General features: G+C 43.2%; 1 protein-coding gene across 2 annotated transcripts in view; it reads left to right on the top strand.

The window, feature by feature from the left end:
• The window catches only part of plch2a (phospholipase C, eta 2a), a 148,015-nt gene that overhangs the window by 44,179 nt on the left and 87,589 nt on the right, over positions 1-16,247 (top strand). The window contains exon 1 of one of the 2 annotated variants that reach the window (XM_013914070.1): positions 1,007-1,367. The exons of the other annotated variant lie outside the window; for it this stretch is intronic. Within the exon in view, the coding sequence (XP_013769524.1) occupies positions 1,325-1,367 (43 nt within the window). The 5' untranslated portion in view covers positions 1,007-1,324. Of the gene's footprint in view, positions 1-1,006; positions 1,368-16,247 lie in introns of those variants that run through there. 2 annotated transcript variants of the gene reach the window in all.

The raw sequence follows: 16,247 nt of genomic DNA, 5'->3' as shown, positions 1-16,247 counted from the left end.
TCGGGCACGCAAAATTAAACGTTGCAGTTCTGGGATTCAGGAGTGTGGGTTTAAGGATCAAACTGGAAATGTCATGCAAGAGCAGAGTGTTGTCGTTCGATTCCTCACTAGCAACGCAGTAAAAATATTGCATGGTGCATTCATAAATTCCCTTTGGAATTTAGTAGCTCTCCTGTTATATCTCCGTTTCATTAGGTGTTCATCATGTGTTTGTAAAGTTGCCACAACATGTGTTTACGGTTCAGCCAACACAAGTCAATACAGAGTAGTTCCGGAGAAGAGCTGCTGACGGTGTGATCTTTAACAGGAGTGTTTCCCAGTGGAGGGGTAGAGCTCACTTTCAAGGGAATTGAACAAAATCATATTTTTCTGAATTTAATGAAAGAAAATAAAAATAAACATAATCCACAACATTCTGCTATTTATTTAAGCAGATCAGAACTTGAGAATTCAGATAACATCATGAAATGTTAATTTACTGGAAGGCTGCACTTTCTATGAGAATTTGAAGGGTACCTCAGATCTAAATCATGGATGGGAAGTTCATCTTATTGTGTCTTCTTTCTCTTATCTCCCTCCGTATGTCACTTCCTGTCTTTGTGTACTGCTGGGACAAACAGATCCCTGTTTGACTGGTTGCCTCTCTCAGCACCTCCCTGTTGAATAAAACATGTGCACCTCATGCTGCTGCTCTATGCTGCTTGCAAATTTATTCTCCCTTCTTTTTCTTAGCAGATGTATCTCAGTTCATTTGCGGTCTCCTCTCTCCTCCTGCTCCTCCTCCTCAGTGAGTTTCCCTTCCCCTTGTTTCTCTCTCTTTTCTACTCCCTGCTTCTTCCCTCCTCCATCTAATAACGCTTGCTTTCCCAGGTAATCGGCATTGAACCAAGCAATTCCCCCTCTCATGCTCGAACTGTGAGTGGTTGACTGCGCTGAGCACGCTCCCAAAGCGCTCTAGGCAACACCTCCCCCCATCCTTTCAGTCTGTACAGTACAGGCAGAAGAAGCAGAAGAAGTGTGCAAGAGCACGCTGTTGTCTTTGCTGCTACCCACCACATTAGCATATAGAGACAGGAGGGATGAGCTTTCATAAAGAGAAAAAGCGAGGAGAGAGGAAACACTGTACAACAAAGGCAGAATAGAAATTGGGGAGGGTAAGTAAGTTGCCCCCAAAGTGTTTTCTGTCACACCTCAAATGACAGCCCCCATGGGGTGAGGCATGTCCGCAGCAGTAGCGACCCTCCAGATGGCATCAGGATGAAACCAGCCCGTCTGCCCCGGGTTTAGCAACACATGGAGCTTGGCCTCTTTTGGGATTACATCAATGGACGAATCCAGCAATATTCGCAACCTGTGCCCAGAGAAAGGTAAGATACGCAAACAGTCCCAGATTCATACTTTCTTTGCATGCACCAGCTTTGAAGAAGTAATCTTCCAGGATGAAGAGCGCCTCGTGCATGAGGGGTTAAAGAGAAGGAGGCGTGACAGAGAGTTTCTCCTCACATTTAACCCACTGACTCATCCTGCTCACTTCTGGTGAAAACACAGCATGTGACTTCAGCATGTGTCTGGTTTTGTCAGACATATCACCTTCTTGACTTTGTCACTCTAAACACCTGGCCTTATAAATACTCGTTTCTTTCTCAGCTTGATTGGATGAGGCTGTGAAATCGAATGCTTTCCCTTTTTGTGAGGTTTAGGAACCTTTGAGATCCTCGCTCGAACCTGAGTGAGGATGAGGGCAGACAGAGAGATGAGGGAGGAGATGCGAGCAGATGAAATCCTCTATCTTTGACAACTCCTCATTACTGCTTCCCGCCTCCTCCTTCCCCTTTTCTCCTTTCTCTCCTCTTCTCCTGCTCTTGCTAGCATTCCCTTAAGCCCCAGTAACCATAGAACAACTCATTAGTGTTGGATCACCTTGGCTCTCAGAAGCAGGGCAACCTAAAGACCAACCAAGCACTATAATGAGAATTTCACAAAGCCATGAGGTGCAGCTATAATCCCTACCCCACATCTCCATGCTGGGGTGTGCAGGCATGTAGCAGGGACAGCTCGACCCTGATCTGGCCTGGTCCACTACTTTGTACGACTACAATTAACACCTACAGTTTCTTTTTTTGAAAGAACATCTATGGTTCATCTATGGTTGCTTTTCAAAGGGTTTTTAATAATTCACAACTTTGTGTTTGTATTATTTAATTCTTTATGCTTGTTTCTGATTCAGTCGTCCCTATTTATCCTGGCTTGGCACCGACGTTAGGAGTATACTGACCAGTTTTTGAAAGCCTGAATGTGAATTTCAGGATCAACTTTTACTGGTATTTCTGGAAGGTAAAAGCACATAGGAAGCACAGCAGTTGTTGTGGCTTACCACTTTATGTTAAAGATGGAGTCACTGAGTGCTGAGCAGAAAAGCCACAAATCTCCTGTGGTATCAGCATCAGCACAGAAACACTTTTTGTGCTGATGGCATAGAGTTTCATAGCTCCTATAGGTATAATGTGCGGTTGCCCAGGGCGGCATCACGGGCATCGGCAAAAAAATTTTTTTTACTCTTACTCATGCTGCCCCGACATCATGCCAGCACATATTGGGAATGGCATAGGCACCAATCGGTTTTCTATCACCCATTTGCTGGCAGTAAGGGCGCCCTTCGTTGGCGAGGTGCGCCTGCTGCTTGTGGCACAGGGAGGAGAGGGCGGGGCGGCGGGGGATTCTCTGGCTGGCTGGACCAGCGTCTAATAACCAACTCGCTAAATAAAACAAAATAAAAATAAACCAACAAACATGAAAACACCAGACATGATGATACAGACTTATAATTTGCACCGACGTTTTTTCGAAATTCTATATGCGAAAAGTGAGCACGAGAGCCTTCGGTGCGCCTGCTCGCTGCTGAAGTAAACTTTATTGTCATCTCCGCTACAGTCCAGTATATAGAGAGACGAGACGACGAGGCTTACAGCTGTGCAAGGAAACAATAAATATAAGAAGAGTAAGAAAATAAATATACACTTTAGGACTCGTGGCAAAGGGATCAATAACAATTTAAAATTTATAATTTACAGTTTGATGATTTAAAGTCTCACACAACCCGTCGAAAGGGGAGGGGGGGGGGGCTGCTTCCAAATAGAGCATTTCATTCAAAATGTTGTAAATCCAAGTTATGTATTCATGATCTGAATCCTGGGTTGTGCGAAATCCCAGAAATAAACCTTAGACAAAGTGAATCTGTGAACTAAGGTGTAGGTGTGTTAGGTTATGTTGTGGTGATCCTCAAGTTGGTGGATTTGTGTTCATACTGTAGTGCAAAATTAAAACCAATGGAAGATGGACAAGAAAAGTTCAACGCCATCAGGTGCTGAGTTTAGAAAAAAGAGAAAAGAAGAGGAGGAGAAACGAGCAAAAGATACAGGTAAGCAGATGTGTCATTGGATTATGGCAGGTCATGTATCCTGAAACAATCCGAATCAGAATACTTTATTAATCCCTAAGGAAATTATGTGGGGTACAGTTGCTCCAAGAAGAAATAGTAAAAATAGTAACAGTAACAGACTAAACTCCAAACATACATTATGTTACAGATTTGACACATTTAAGAAATAGCACTAATATAAACAGATAACTCAATTATAAATATCAAGGATTAACAGAGGTGATCATAAATAAATATTCAATAAATTGACAAGAAACAGGCATCTCTGAAAACGTTAGAGCACTTGTGCAAATATGTGATGTCTTGATAAATCGAGCAGATATTTGAAGTTTACGCAGCTACATTATGGCATGAAAATATCTTAAAAGTTTATTTTGTGACCCAGAAAGACCAAATATTTCAAACTCCGCCACTCTGTGTTCCTCCGCCACTGCCTCGTTTGAGTTTTGGACAAATGGATTCTGGGATATTGCATTTCGTCATTTCGAGCTGATTGGAGACCAAAACAGCCAATCAGATTTTTTTGCATCCAAGTCTGTGATTGGCTGGTTGTGTGGCACGACTATAATGGTGTACAGAAAGAGTTGAGCGCACACAGGCAGAAATGTTGAGAGCGCGAGCAACACATTGCGAGCGAGCGCAAATGCAAAAACTGAGCGAGAGGGGCTGCTATTGTGTGTGTATGTGTGGATAATAGCAAACACTGAAATACATTTTTTGCACGCAGCAATGAATTTTGTCCACTCAAATTTAGCTTTTCTTCGCTCAAAATAAAATTCTCCTCAAAAAGCAACACTTGCACCTGCAATTTTCTTTTACGTGCGCTCAGAAAAGTGGCATAAAAATAACGCCATATTTAGTGCGTTTTCTCTTTTTAAATAACCAACTGTGTTTTTTACACTTCAGTCACTCATGTCAAAGTTTATCTCAGGACCCGTCCACTCCACTCGTCACTGATATTACTGAATATCTCTGACGCCATAACAGGAAGCTGTAGAGGATGTTTCAAGATCACAGTGCCATTTATACACTGTGTTCTAGAAATAAAGATAATAAAAATAAAGACACGTAATAAACTATTTGTCAGTGGGTGGCTGTTCCCTCAGGCATAAATGCAATTCTATATTCTATGAATGATAATGACTCTTTGGGATTGTGCTGTGTGGATTTAAAATACCTGACACTGTAAATGAAATCTATTTCTGAGCATGTGGAAAAGGAAGTATGCAAACTTCTTATTATTCAGATCTTCCTGCATAATATTCTGAATGATGACTCAGTATTGGTAGTTAGACGTGAACTCTATTCATTATTATTAATATGTGACTCTGGTGATTCAATTCAATTTTATTTATATAGCGCTAAATCACAACAACAGTCGCCTCAAGGAGCTTTATATTGCACAGTAGATCATACAATAATACATACAGAGAAAAACCCAACAATCCTATGACCCCCTATGAGCAAGCACTTTGGCGACAGCGGGAAGGAAAAACTCCCTTTTAACAGGAAGAAACCTCCGGCAGAACTAGGCTCAGGGAGGGGCGGGGCCATCTGCTGCCACCGGTTGGGGTGAGAAGTGATCTTATGTTGGTTGTTGTCCTGGTTATTACTCAAGACATAGTTGTGATAGCCACTTGCACAAATGATCAGGTTAGGGCTTTTTGTTTGTTTGTTTGTTTGTTTGTTTGTGTGTGTGTTTAAAAAATGATTAATACCTTGGTTTACTTGCGTAAAACCAAGGCATGTAATGCACAACATTTCTGCTAGGCCATCGCCAATTTGCATAAAAAATGTTTGGAACCAAAAACCGACTGAAGTCCGAAACAACGTTTGAACAAAAATATCTCAAAGATATTTTTAAAGATAAAAGCCTGACGTTTTCACCGATGACTTTCAACAATAAGGGTGTAATCAAATTGAATCATCATCTCAGACAAATACATCAAACAGTGTCTGAGTATTGGTTAGTTTAAACATGAGAAAACTCCAGCACTTCTGCAAGGTCTCTGATTTGAGCACACAATAATGAAAAACTTCAAAATGAAAACCCAATTAGCAACAATTTCTGTAGTTGAATTATTCTTGTGCATCTCAGACACCAAAAACAAGTTTTGAAACCTAAGCTGATAAGAAATCTGTTTGTTTGTTTGATTTTTAATTAATCAATGTAATTTCTGAACAATGACAATTAAATGAAATACAACGAAATACTTGTTGTGTCTCTGACAGTTGCTGCTTCCTAACCCTCATTAGGCTCTTTGACCTAAGGTTGGCTGCTAGCACTGGCATCAATAAGGGTGTAATATGGACGTATTTATTTTCCAGTGGTCATCATAATTTAATGTTTATGCATTTATTTATATCATGGAATACATGAACAATTTAATGCATGGGAAAATATGATTATATGATAATATCTGAAAGTATAAAGTACTGGTTTTGAACCCAGCTGCTGCTTTTCTTTATACCATGTGACCTTTAGTCTGATTTGGCTGAATAGAATAAACACATTGTGGTTTAGGAGGAAGTTAAGGTCACCTACTAACTGGAATGTTGGACTTTGGATCCCTGTATACTCCAGTCTGCGTGCCAAAGAGCCTCAGGCAAGATGCTAATCCAAAGTTGCTCTCCAGTGCATGCACTAGAGTATGGATGACTGTTAGATAGAAAGCACAGAAAATGTGCTTGTATGAATGGGGGTGAATGAGGTTGAAAGCACACTGAGTGCTGCATAAGTACCTCTCTGTCATACCCAAATACAGTGCGCTGTAAAATTTGGGGGACAAATATGCAGATCTTGGAGTTTTGCTTCTACACACTACCACAGTGAACTGTAAATCCAACAATATGTGATTGAAACTGAGACTTTTAGCTTTATTTCAAGAGATTTTAGAAACATTTTTCAATAGTTTCATTAGAAAAGCACAGTATGAACCCACAGGCATCACACTGTGTTTCTCCCAGAGGTCGGAAGTAACAAAGTACAAATACTTCATTAGTATACTTAACTTTTTTTTTCAGGTATCTGCACGTTACTTGAGTACTTATTTTTAGGACAACTTTTTACTTTTACTCCCTCCATTTTTACACAATTATTTACATAAATGTAGTACTTTCTACTTTCTGGTTACTTTTGGTTTAAGACATTTATTATTTTGTGTCACTTCCGATCTTCAAACCACAATTTGAATCTGAACAGAGGGAACCATACCACGACTGATGGTGTGACGCAGACGATGCAGAGACGAAAGATGCAAAGCACAAGCAGGAGTATGGCATAAGACATGTCTGTCACAGTGAATAGTACAGTACTCCTGGAGAATGCAGTGTGAGTACACAGATAATACAGTAACTGCTGACATTCAAGAAATCCCCATTTGTTGTAAGAGGAGTCATTTTTTTATTGTTATGAGTTATCTTATGTTCTCCTTTCATAGGTTTGCAGTGTTTGTAATACTCAGAGTGCCTTCAAAGCATGTTAGCAAGGTTAAGCTAAGGCTAACCCTGTAATGAAACTGAAAAAAAAATTACAATGGTAATTATATTATAGCAATTTAAAAGTAAAATACTATTTTTTATGTTAAAACTACCAATAGTTTTAAAGTTGTTACGTTTAATCAAAATGGTTTGTCCAGTAATTTGAATGTTGGCAAACGTCACAAACAGGAGGCATTTATTCTGCAGTGAAACACCAATAACAGTTTTCATAGCACAGAAGACCCCACGGGGCCTTTATGGCCTCCTGACAGTGTTTTTAGCTTTCTCTTAAATATGGGTAAAAACCCCTGTAGGATGAAACACTTTCCACATCAGGCATTATAACTGATATACAGCTAGGAAATATTTGTCATACAATTCATTATTTTATTCAAACATTAATTGCAGGTTTTTGTTACCAAACACAAAAGTGAGTTCTTTTGTCTAAAAATCCCCCACAGCCACCGAGAGAAGGGAAGATAAGGCCAAATGAGACAAGGTGGAATTCTTTTTCCTGGCTGTGGAGATGATTATAAGAATCATGAAAGACCAACGAGGAGGAAGCAGTGAAAATAACCGTATATGTACCTACGGATTTATTTTCAAAGTTACAGCAATAAAAGATGCTCATATATATTAATATATCTTAAGGGCAAATTTTGATCTTTATTATTTATGAGTAATTAATGTCCTGTGTGCCAAAAGTGCATTATAATACAGTTTTAATAATTGTGAATATTTCCTTATAAACAGGAAATGACATCTAGAGTAGTTTTGTCGTGGTGTGTGGATGGAGCGGACTCGAACACCTTTTGCAATGAGATAGTGAATTTATTTAGTGTGAAATAATAACAGTTCAGTGTGAAATCCTGCGGCCGTGGCTCCCCGTGGTCAATTCACCCGGCTCGCGATGGCAAAAAAGGCGACACTCCGTGCGTTAATTCCCCACTCGTGATTCAGCTCCAGTGTTCTCCTCTCCACCTCCTGGTACGAAAGACAAAAAGTGAGAAGCAAAAAAAAGAGTGAGAAGCAATCCGAAAGGGCATTTGAAAGAGCACACGATCTAAACACTAACGAGCTTAGTCTAATGATCCAGAGCTGACTGAAGCCTGGTCACAGCGTTAAATACATCGGGGTCTGACGGCGTATAATTCACGGCAGCTGGTGAGTGTTGATTAATCGCCGGTGTGCAGAAACTCCGAACGGAGCTACTTCCGGGTCGGCAGACCCGCCTCCTGGGAAGCGCGGCTTCCCAGGAGTTCCCAGTTTGTTATTTTGGCTCCATCAAAATAACAAACATAAACGAGCAGGTCGCCCAGCAGGGCTGGTCAGACCATGACAGTATCCCCCCCTTAACAGGAGCCTCCCAGCGACCTACCAGTTCGACCTACTGACCTACCAAACTTGTCTTGTCTTGTCTTGTCAAACTTTCACCATGCCATCATCAAGAATCCCAAACCGCGGCACCCAAGAGCACTCTTCCGGACCATACCCTTCCCAATCCACCAAAAATTGAAAGTCCCTACAGGGACGCCTTGTATCCATAATATGTGTTATGGAATAAGCTGGTGCGCCGTCGATAATCCGGGGAGATGGTGGGGCCCTGGAGGGTGGGCATAATGGGCTGGTCTGGACCGGTTTCACCTGAGACACATGAAACACATTGTGAATACGCATATTGCGAGGGAGGGTTAAATGCACAGTCACAGGATTAAGGACTTCTTGCACAGGAAACGGACCGACGAATCTAGGAGCTAGCTTCTTAGACTCAGTCCGCAGTGGGATGTATTTAGAGGAGAGACATACCTGCTGCCCGACATGGTAAACGGGAGCCAGAACGCAATGACGGTCTGTCAGCTTCTTATTCTGCTCCACTGTCCTGAGCAATGCTGCCCTGGTAGTCTGCCATGCCTGCCGGCAACGCCGCATGTGATGTTGCTGATGTCACTGATGGAACTGCCAACTCACCCTCAGTGATGGAAAGGAGCGGAGGTTGGTATTCCAAGGACGCCTCGAAGGGAGACACCCCCGTGGCCGTCGAGGTGCTAGCGTTGTGGGCATACTCCACCCAGGCCAACTGCTTGCTCCAGAACTGGTTGGAGGAGGCAACGCACCGCAACATGGCTTCCAGCTTTTGGTTGGCCCTTTCTGCCAGGCCATTAGTCTGAGGGTGAAAACCAGACGACAAACTGACTCGGGCCCCCAGCTCAGAACAAAATTCCCTCCACACCTGGGAGGTGAACTGGGGACCCCGATCAGAGACAACATCTTGAGGAATGCCATGTAGCCGGAACACATGTTGTGTGAGCAGCTGAGCCGTCTCCAAGGCAGAGGGAAGTTTGGGCAAGGCCACAAAATGCGCTGCCTTGGAGAAGTGGTCAATGATGGTGAGTATGGTAGTATTACCTGCTAACGGCGGCAGTCCAGTGACGAAATCAATGTGCGACCATGGGCATTTAGGGACGGGGAGCGGTCGCAGGTGGCCCGACGGTGGGGAGCTTGGCACCTTGTTTTGAGCACAAATAGGGCAGGTTGCCACATATTCCCGGACGTTCTTGGTGAGGGAGGGCCACCAAAACAGACGCTGGAGGAAGCTAAGGGTGCGATATACACCTGGATGGCAGGAGAACTTTGCCGTATGTGCCTAATGGATCACCTTGCCCCGAACGGCCGCAGGGACATACTGTCGGCCAGCCGGGCCTGACCCAGGGTCAGGATTCTGCTGCAGGGCGTTTCTGATCAGCCTCTCGATCTCCCAGGTGACTGCCCCGACGGTACAGGAAGCAGGAAGGATGGGTTTGTCCTTGTTCTCTACATCCTTCACCGATGAAAATTGATGTGAGAGGGCATCGGGTTAAGTGTTGCGTGAGCCTGGCCTGTAAGTGATCACAAGGTTGAAACGGGTGAAAAACAAGGCCCACCTGGCTTGTCTGGCGTTGAGGCATTTAGCCACTTGAAGGTAGGCCAGGTTCTTGTGATCTGTCCAAACGAGAAGTGGGTGCTCGCTCCCCTCCAGCCAGTGACGCCACTCCTCAAGGGCCAGTTTGATAGCAAACAGCTCTCGATCCCCCACATCATAGTTTCACTCGGCCTGAGACAGACGACGTGAGAAGAAGGCACACGGATGTAATTTACCTTCCAATCGCTGTGAGAGGACCGCCCCCACACCAGAGTCCGAGGCATCCACCTCCACCACGAATGGTTGAGTAAGGTCCGCCTGGATGAGAACAGGCGCAGAAGAAAACAGGCGTTTCAGCTGGTCGAAGGCCTGCTGCGCCGCCGGTGACCACAGGAACTGCTGTTTGGGAGAGGTGAGGTGAGTTAAAGGGGACACCACTTTACTGAAATTGCGGATAAACCTTCGGTAAAAGTTAGCAAACCCCAGGAACTTCTGGACCGCTTTGCCGTTCCGGCCACTCCACCACCGCCTTAACCTTTGCAGGATCCGCCCTCAGCTGCTCCTGTTCCACAATAAAGCCCAAAAAAGAGACAGGCTGCACATGGAACTCACATTTTTCTCCCTTCAAACAGTCAATTCTCTAGTAGCCGCTACAGCACCACACGCACGTGTTTAATGTGTTCTGCACGGGTTTTTGAGAAAATGAGGATGTCGTCTAGATAGACAAAACCAAAGTGGTTAATGAAGTCCCGAAGGACATCATTCACCATGGCCTGGAACACAGCTGGAGCGTTGATGAGGCCAAATGGCATAACGAGATACTCAAAATGCCCCAGGTGAGTGTTGAATGCTGTCTTCCACTCACCCACACGACTTTAAACATTGCTCGTGGCATTTAACACTCCATCCTGTCATGCAGCCAGTCAATCTGGGGGTTGTGCTGCTGTAGCCATGGATAACCTAATACCAGAGGAGTTTCAGGGGCTTTGAATAAAAGCAGACCGATCTTCTCAACATGGTTGCCGGAGAGTATCAATTGGATCTCCTGAGTACGGTGTGTCACTTCGGCTAGTAATTTCCCATTCAAGGCTGAAACTCTTGAAGGTTCCTGTAGTGCAATTAATGGGATCTCTAACTCCCTAGCAAGTGCAATCGCCGGTGTGCAGAAACTCCGAACTGAGCTACAACAGGACCGGCGGACCCGCCTCCGGGGAAGCACGGCTCCATCAAAATAAAAACAAACATAAACAATCAGGTCGCCCAGCAGGGCTGGTCAGACCATGACAGGTTTTCTTTTAGAGTCAGACAGTTTTGGCAGTAGCTGCCCAGTTATGGGTTAGATCATGTCTGACATTTTCTGTTCTTATTCATTTCTTTCATATTTTTTCAAACAGGCTCACACCTGCTGAGCGTTCCATTCTGCAGACTATGTAGAGACCATTGAGCCCATTTATGAAAGCAGCTGTCCTTTAGGGAGAGGCCAGTGTGCAGACAGGATGGCTAAAACTGTTTAAGACCAGCACCTTTGCATTTCCTCCACAGTAATGTGTGTACTTTTGTGACCTCTGGTTTTGTCTCTTGTGTTGCTCCAGCACACCTGTTTGTGGCTCTTTCTGCATTCAGTTTTGTAAAAACAGACTCTTTTGGCTTGAGATCAGTTAACTGATATGTCCGTGGAAGAATATCCTATTTCCTGAGATGCTTTTGAAGTATGCTTTGGGTCATTATCCATTTGCACTGTGAAGCACAGTGTGAGCAGTTTTGGCTGATAGATAGTAGTCCTGAACATGTCAGAATTCATCCAGTTGCTTCTATCAGCTGTCACAACAAAAAGTAGTGGGGCCGCTCTACTGTGGGCTCTATGTTAGACAGATTATGTGGCATGCTTTGAATCATGAGCCATTCTTTTTGATACAACATTTCATCTATCTAAAGATGTTATTCAGTTTTATTTCAGGTATTTTATATGTTTTCTCCCTAATCTGACCTTCCTGGTCCTGAGTGTACTCAGTGATTTGCACCTTGTAAACTATGCATTTTTAATCTATTTCTAGAATGCAGAATCAAAATACAGTGGTCCCTCGCGATAACGCGGATCACCTTTTGTGGCCTTTGCATGTTTTTTCTTTTTTTTTTCTTTTTTTTTTTACAGCACATTGTGTTCTGCGTTCTGATTGGCTGTAAACCATTGTCTTTTTTTTTCTTTCTTTTTTTTCCCTGTCCCATTAGGCTCTTTTGCCATCAGAATTATTGTCTTAAGGCGAAGAAAGATGCCCAATGGATTTGCTTTACCAAATGGACCATCCCAGCCTTGCCGTAACGGTCTATTTGATTCACCTTTTATTGTTTATTTTATTTTATTTTCACTTGCTAAATACGGAACAGACTTGACTGGGGAAAAGAAAGGGGAGAAAGAAAGTGGGAAAGAAAAACAGTGGGGAAGAGGGATGGGGATAAAGGGCAAAAAACAAAAACCAACAAAATAAGCAGACAAAATATACATATATCAATCACCTGGATCACCTGTTGAGAAAGAAAAAAGAGAAAACAAGCAGAAGAAGAAAAAAAAGAGCAACATAATAAACAACATCACGATGATCTATGGGAATATAACAGTAAATACTAAATATTAAACATTATTGTGCAGCACATAAGATCGACAGCGCACAGTGTGCTTTGAGGTGTAGTTTGTGTGTGTGAGCACCCGTGTGTACACCTGTGAGCATGGACGCGCTTGTATTTAAAAGGTTCCTTCATGTAATGATCTGCTAGAGGTGGGGAGCCACAGCCCCGTCCTCCAGGGCATGAAGCAGGTATGGAGGAGATCAAAACTCCAGACATCCAGAGGCCCCCAGAACACAAGAGACCAAGGAAGACGAGGGGCAGCCGCGCCACTATCCCAGAAAGAGCTGAGGAGAGCCCCAGATGAGGGCTCACTCAGCAGCCGCGGAACAGAAGCCAGGGGGGGTTGCAGTGACGTGCCCGTGAGCTCCGCCGGCAGCCAGCCGTGCCAGAGTGACCGAGCCCCAGGCCAAGAGGCTGAGGGCAGCCCACCCCGAGCGAGCCCCAGGCTCCAGGCCCCGACAAGCAGCCACGAAGGAGTGAGCCGGTGTGTACCTGGACGCCCATCCCCAGACACAAAGAACCACCAACTCACCGATGTCTGAGGGCGTCTGCCACCGGCAGGGGAAGTGGTGGGGGGAGATAGGCCTCCATACCTTGGAGGGCCTGAGATGTCCCTAGAGATGTGGCGTCTGACACCCAACCTGACATATAGACACAGACATACAGGCACATACAGATACAGACATCCATTCCCACCCTCATGCTCTCATATGCAATTACTTAACACTCACCCATTGTGGAGACAGACATAAAGAGACACTGTACACACAATCACACTCCCCAAGCGTACTCTATACCCCAGGTCTAGGTACCCTTGCCCCTGGAGGGGGAAACTGCACCCAGACCCAGGTAGTGTTACCCTTTTCCCTGGGCCAACAGGGAAAAGGGCAACTCAGTCATGAAGTGGCAGGTCTGGAATGATACGCTTCTCCTGATGGACAAGTCTGGGTTTAGCAGTTGCCAGTATGTGTCTAACTGCAAGTGTACACTCTACCCAAGTGTAAAGGTTGGTGGAGGGGGGTTTATGGTGTGGAGCTGTGCTTCAGGAGTTGGCCCCTCTGTTCCAGTGACAGGAACCCTTCATTCTTCAGCATTCCAAGACATTTTAGACAGTTTCATGCTCCCAGCTTTGTGGGAACAGTTTGTGGATAGCCCTTTTCTGTTCAGACATAACTGTGGACCAGTGCACAAACCAAGGTCCGTAAAGACATGGATGTCAACTTGACTGGCCCCTTGAACCAGATAGAACAGCTTTGGGATGAATAAGAGCAGAACTGCAACCCAGGCCTTTTCCCCATATACATCTCCTTTTTAATCAGATTTTAGGAAATGTTTGAATTTCAAAGATAAACTGACATCCGTAAAACAGTCACATGCAATGAAATTGCATTTTATGAAATTAAGAGAGAGACCTTTTCCTGTTTGTTACAGCTGTAAAGTGTGCCTGAATGCATTCATTGAGCAGTGTGTATGTTCACTCAAGCTTCAACAACCTCCTGCTCTGTCCTGTTGATTTGCCATCAACCAGAATGAAGTTGGCTTGCAATCACATCCATTACACAAATGCAGCTTGTGGATTTGGCAACACCACTAGCACATGTAAATTCAAAGTGCACAGAAAAGGTGCAGAGTTTAGTAAGTATCTTAAGTATAAGATACTTATATTTAGTTGCCAGTCCAATTAGAAAGCAAGAGGATCTAAGTATAAACACTCTATCCTCACAGGACAGCCAAGGCCAATCTAGATCTAGGGTAACATATAGATGTGTGACAAATTATATAACAAATATCAACTCTAGACCCTTCAGCATGGGAATGTGGTAGTTAGTTTTGCTTTTTTCATTCATTTTCACTGCTTTTCAATATAAAACTCATCTGGCTATGGGACTGGTCTCTTCCAAAATTAACACCCTTTGAATATTGTGGACTGATGTGCACAGCATTGTCATCATCAGAACACCAAATGAGGGAATATCTATGGCAAGTGTGAGGTTCCACTCCTCCAGCAGGATCAGTGTCAGGGAGCACCGAGACTGTCAACACGTCACACGAGACAAACTGGGTTAGGAAGGGCCTGCTGCTGCTGAGATGCAGAAAACGGTGTCTGTGTTAGCAGTTAATGTTTTTTACATGCTGTGTGACTGTAGCTCAGCAGGTAGATCTGTTATCTACTAAGGTCGGTGGTGCAATCGTTAGCTACTCCAGTCTGCATGGGCAAGATACCGAACCTAAGTTACACTCTGATAAAGCCATCAGAGTGTAATTCAACTTTGTGTTATATGAATATAATAATAAAATAATACGGGAATAAGATTAGAATACATAAATAAGAATATACATACATATGTGCACAATACTGCAAGCTAACCTGTTTATCCAGCACAAAGCTACGGAGTGTTTTCATGACTGATTAACAAAGTTAGTCTACGTCAGTTTGCAGGAGACTTCACAATGTGAAAATGTATAATTTATATAGAACATTTAAACATTATAATTTAATACAATACTTGAGATGTAATCAAAACACCTCCTATAGAGATCGACTATGTGAATGAAAATGATAACATTACATGTAATTTTTAAATTTGAAGTTTATTAAGTACTACTACCTTTAATATGAGCTCTGTTCTTCCTCTCCTCTGGTCTTGGGCACATACTCGACAGGCAGACATATATTCACGGTCCCTCAGTCCTATTCACAGACTGGGGGATCATGGCATGTACGCATTTGGAGTCCTGTGCACATTCTGGTGTGTGAATTAGCACGTGATCTGAGAGTGAGAATAATTTTTTAAGGGATTAGTGAATCCATACATTTAGAATCAATGTATAACAAGTTTTTAACTTAGTGTTAACTTGGCATCTGACAGTGATTATTGAGTTTATTTAGTTACTGTTCCATCAGCTCTGTATGTAGAAGCCACTGGCTAAACTGAAAGAATGAGCCCTAAAGGCTTTGATAGTGACAGTTGGGCTTTATTTGGTAGCACTTTAAAACCATTTCACACTGTTAAGCATTAGTTAAGTATTAGTAAGGTTTTGTAACTCAGTAACCCTCCAACAGATATGCATAGTTATATATGCATACACACACATATACACATACAAACATACACATACATATACACTTACAGTGTGTAAATACGGGTAAGAACATCAGACCAAAGATCCCCAGTAATATTGTATTTTAATAATATATGTCATGTTTTAACATGTAACATAATATTACACAATATCACAGAAGCTCTTCATTTGCATGTCAGAATGCTTTAATCTAATCTAAGTTGTCAGGCAAATACTAGTAAAAACCACAGCGTAGGTTCTGTCTGCTCACACGCTGGTCGGCTGTGGTTTCTTTTAAAACTGCAGGAGCACATCTGCAGATTTCAGTGTCATCACATTATACATCACTGTGTTTGGGGCTTTAACTGTGAAACACATGCATATTCTGCACACTGAACCCTCCCCTGCAATAAAAAGTAATAATGATGCTAAAGTGCACAAGGGCATTACAAACCATGCAAAGTGACGCTGGTCTTAATATGTCGTGTGCTCCTGCAGCTGTTGATGTAATATCCTGTTCCTGTTATTTATAGCTGCCAAGAGGGAGTTCAGTACTCTGTTTCGCACTCTCTCTATCACACACACACACACACACACACACACACACACACACACACACACACACACACACATCCAGGGCAGTTTGGAGAACAACAAACTTCAGCTACAAGCTTTCTCTTTTAAAGATACGTCTATTCTGAACAATGTCACATTTCTCAGGCAGACTTTCATCTTGCATTG

The sequence above is a fragment of the Pundamilia nyererei genome, unplaced genomic scaffold, assembly GCF_000239375.1.
Source record: "Pundamilia nyererei isolate P.nyererei 1_Seehausen unplaced genomic scaffold, PunNye1.0 scaffold00169, whole genome shotgun sequence".
In the NCBI taxonomy this organism is placed as follows: domain Eukaryota; kingdom Metazoa; phylum Chordata; class Actinopteri; order Cichliformes; family Cichlidae; genus Pundamilia; species Pundamilia nyererei.
The sequence above is the reverse complement of the archived record's forward strand: the minus strand, read 5'-3'. Positions and strand labels throughout refer to the sequence as shown.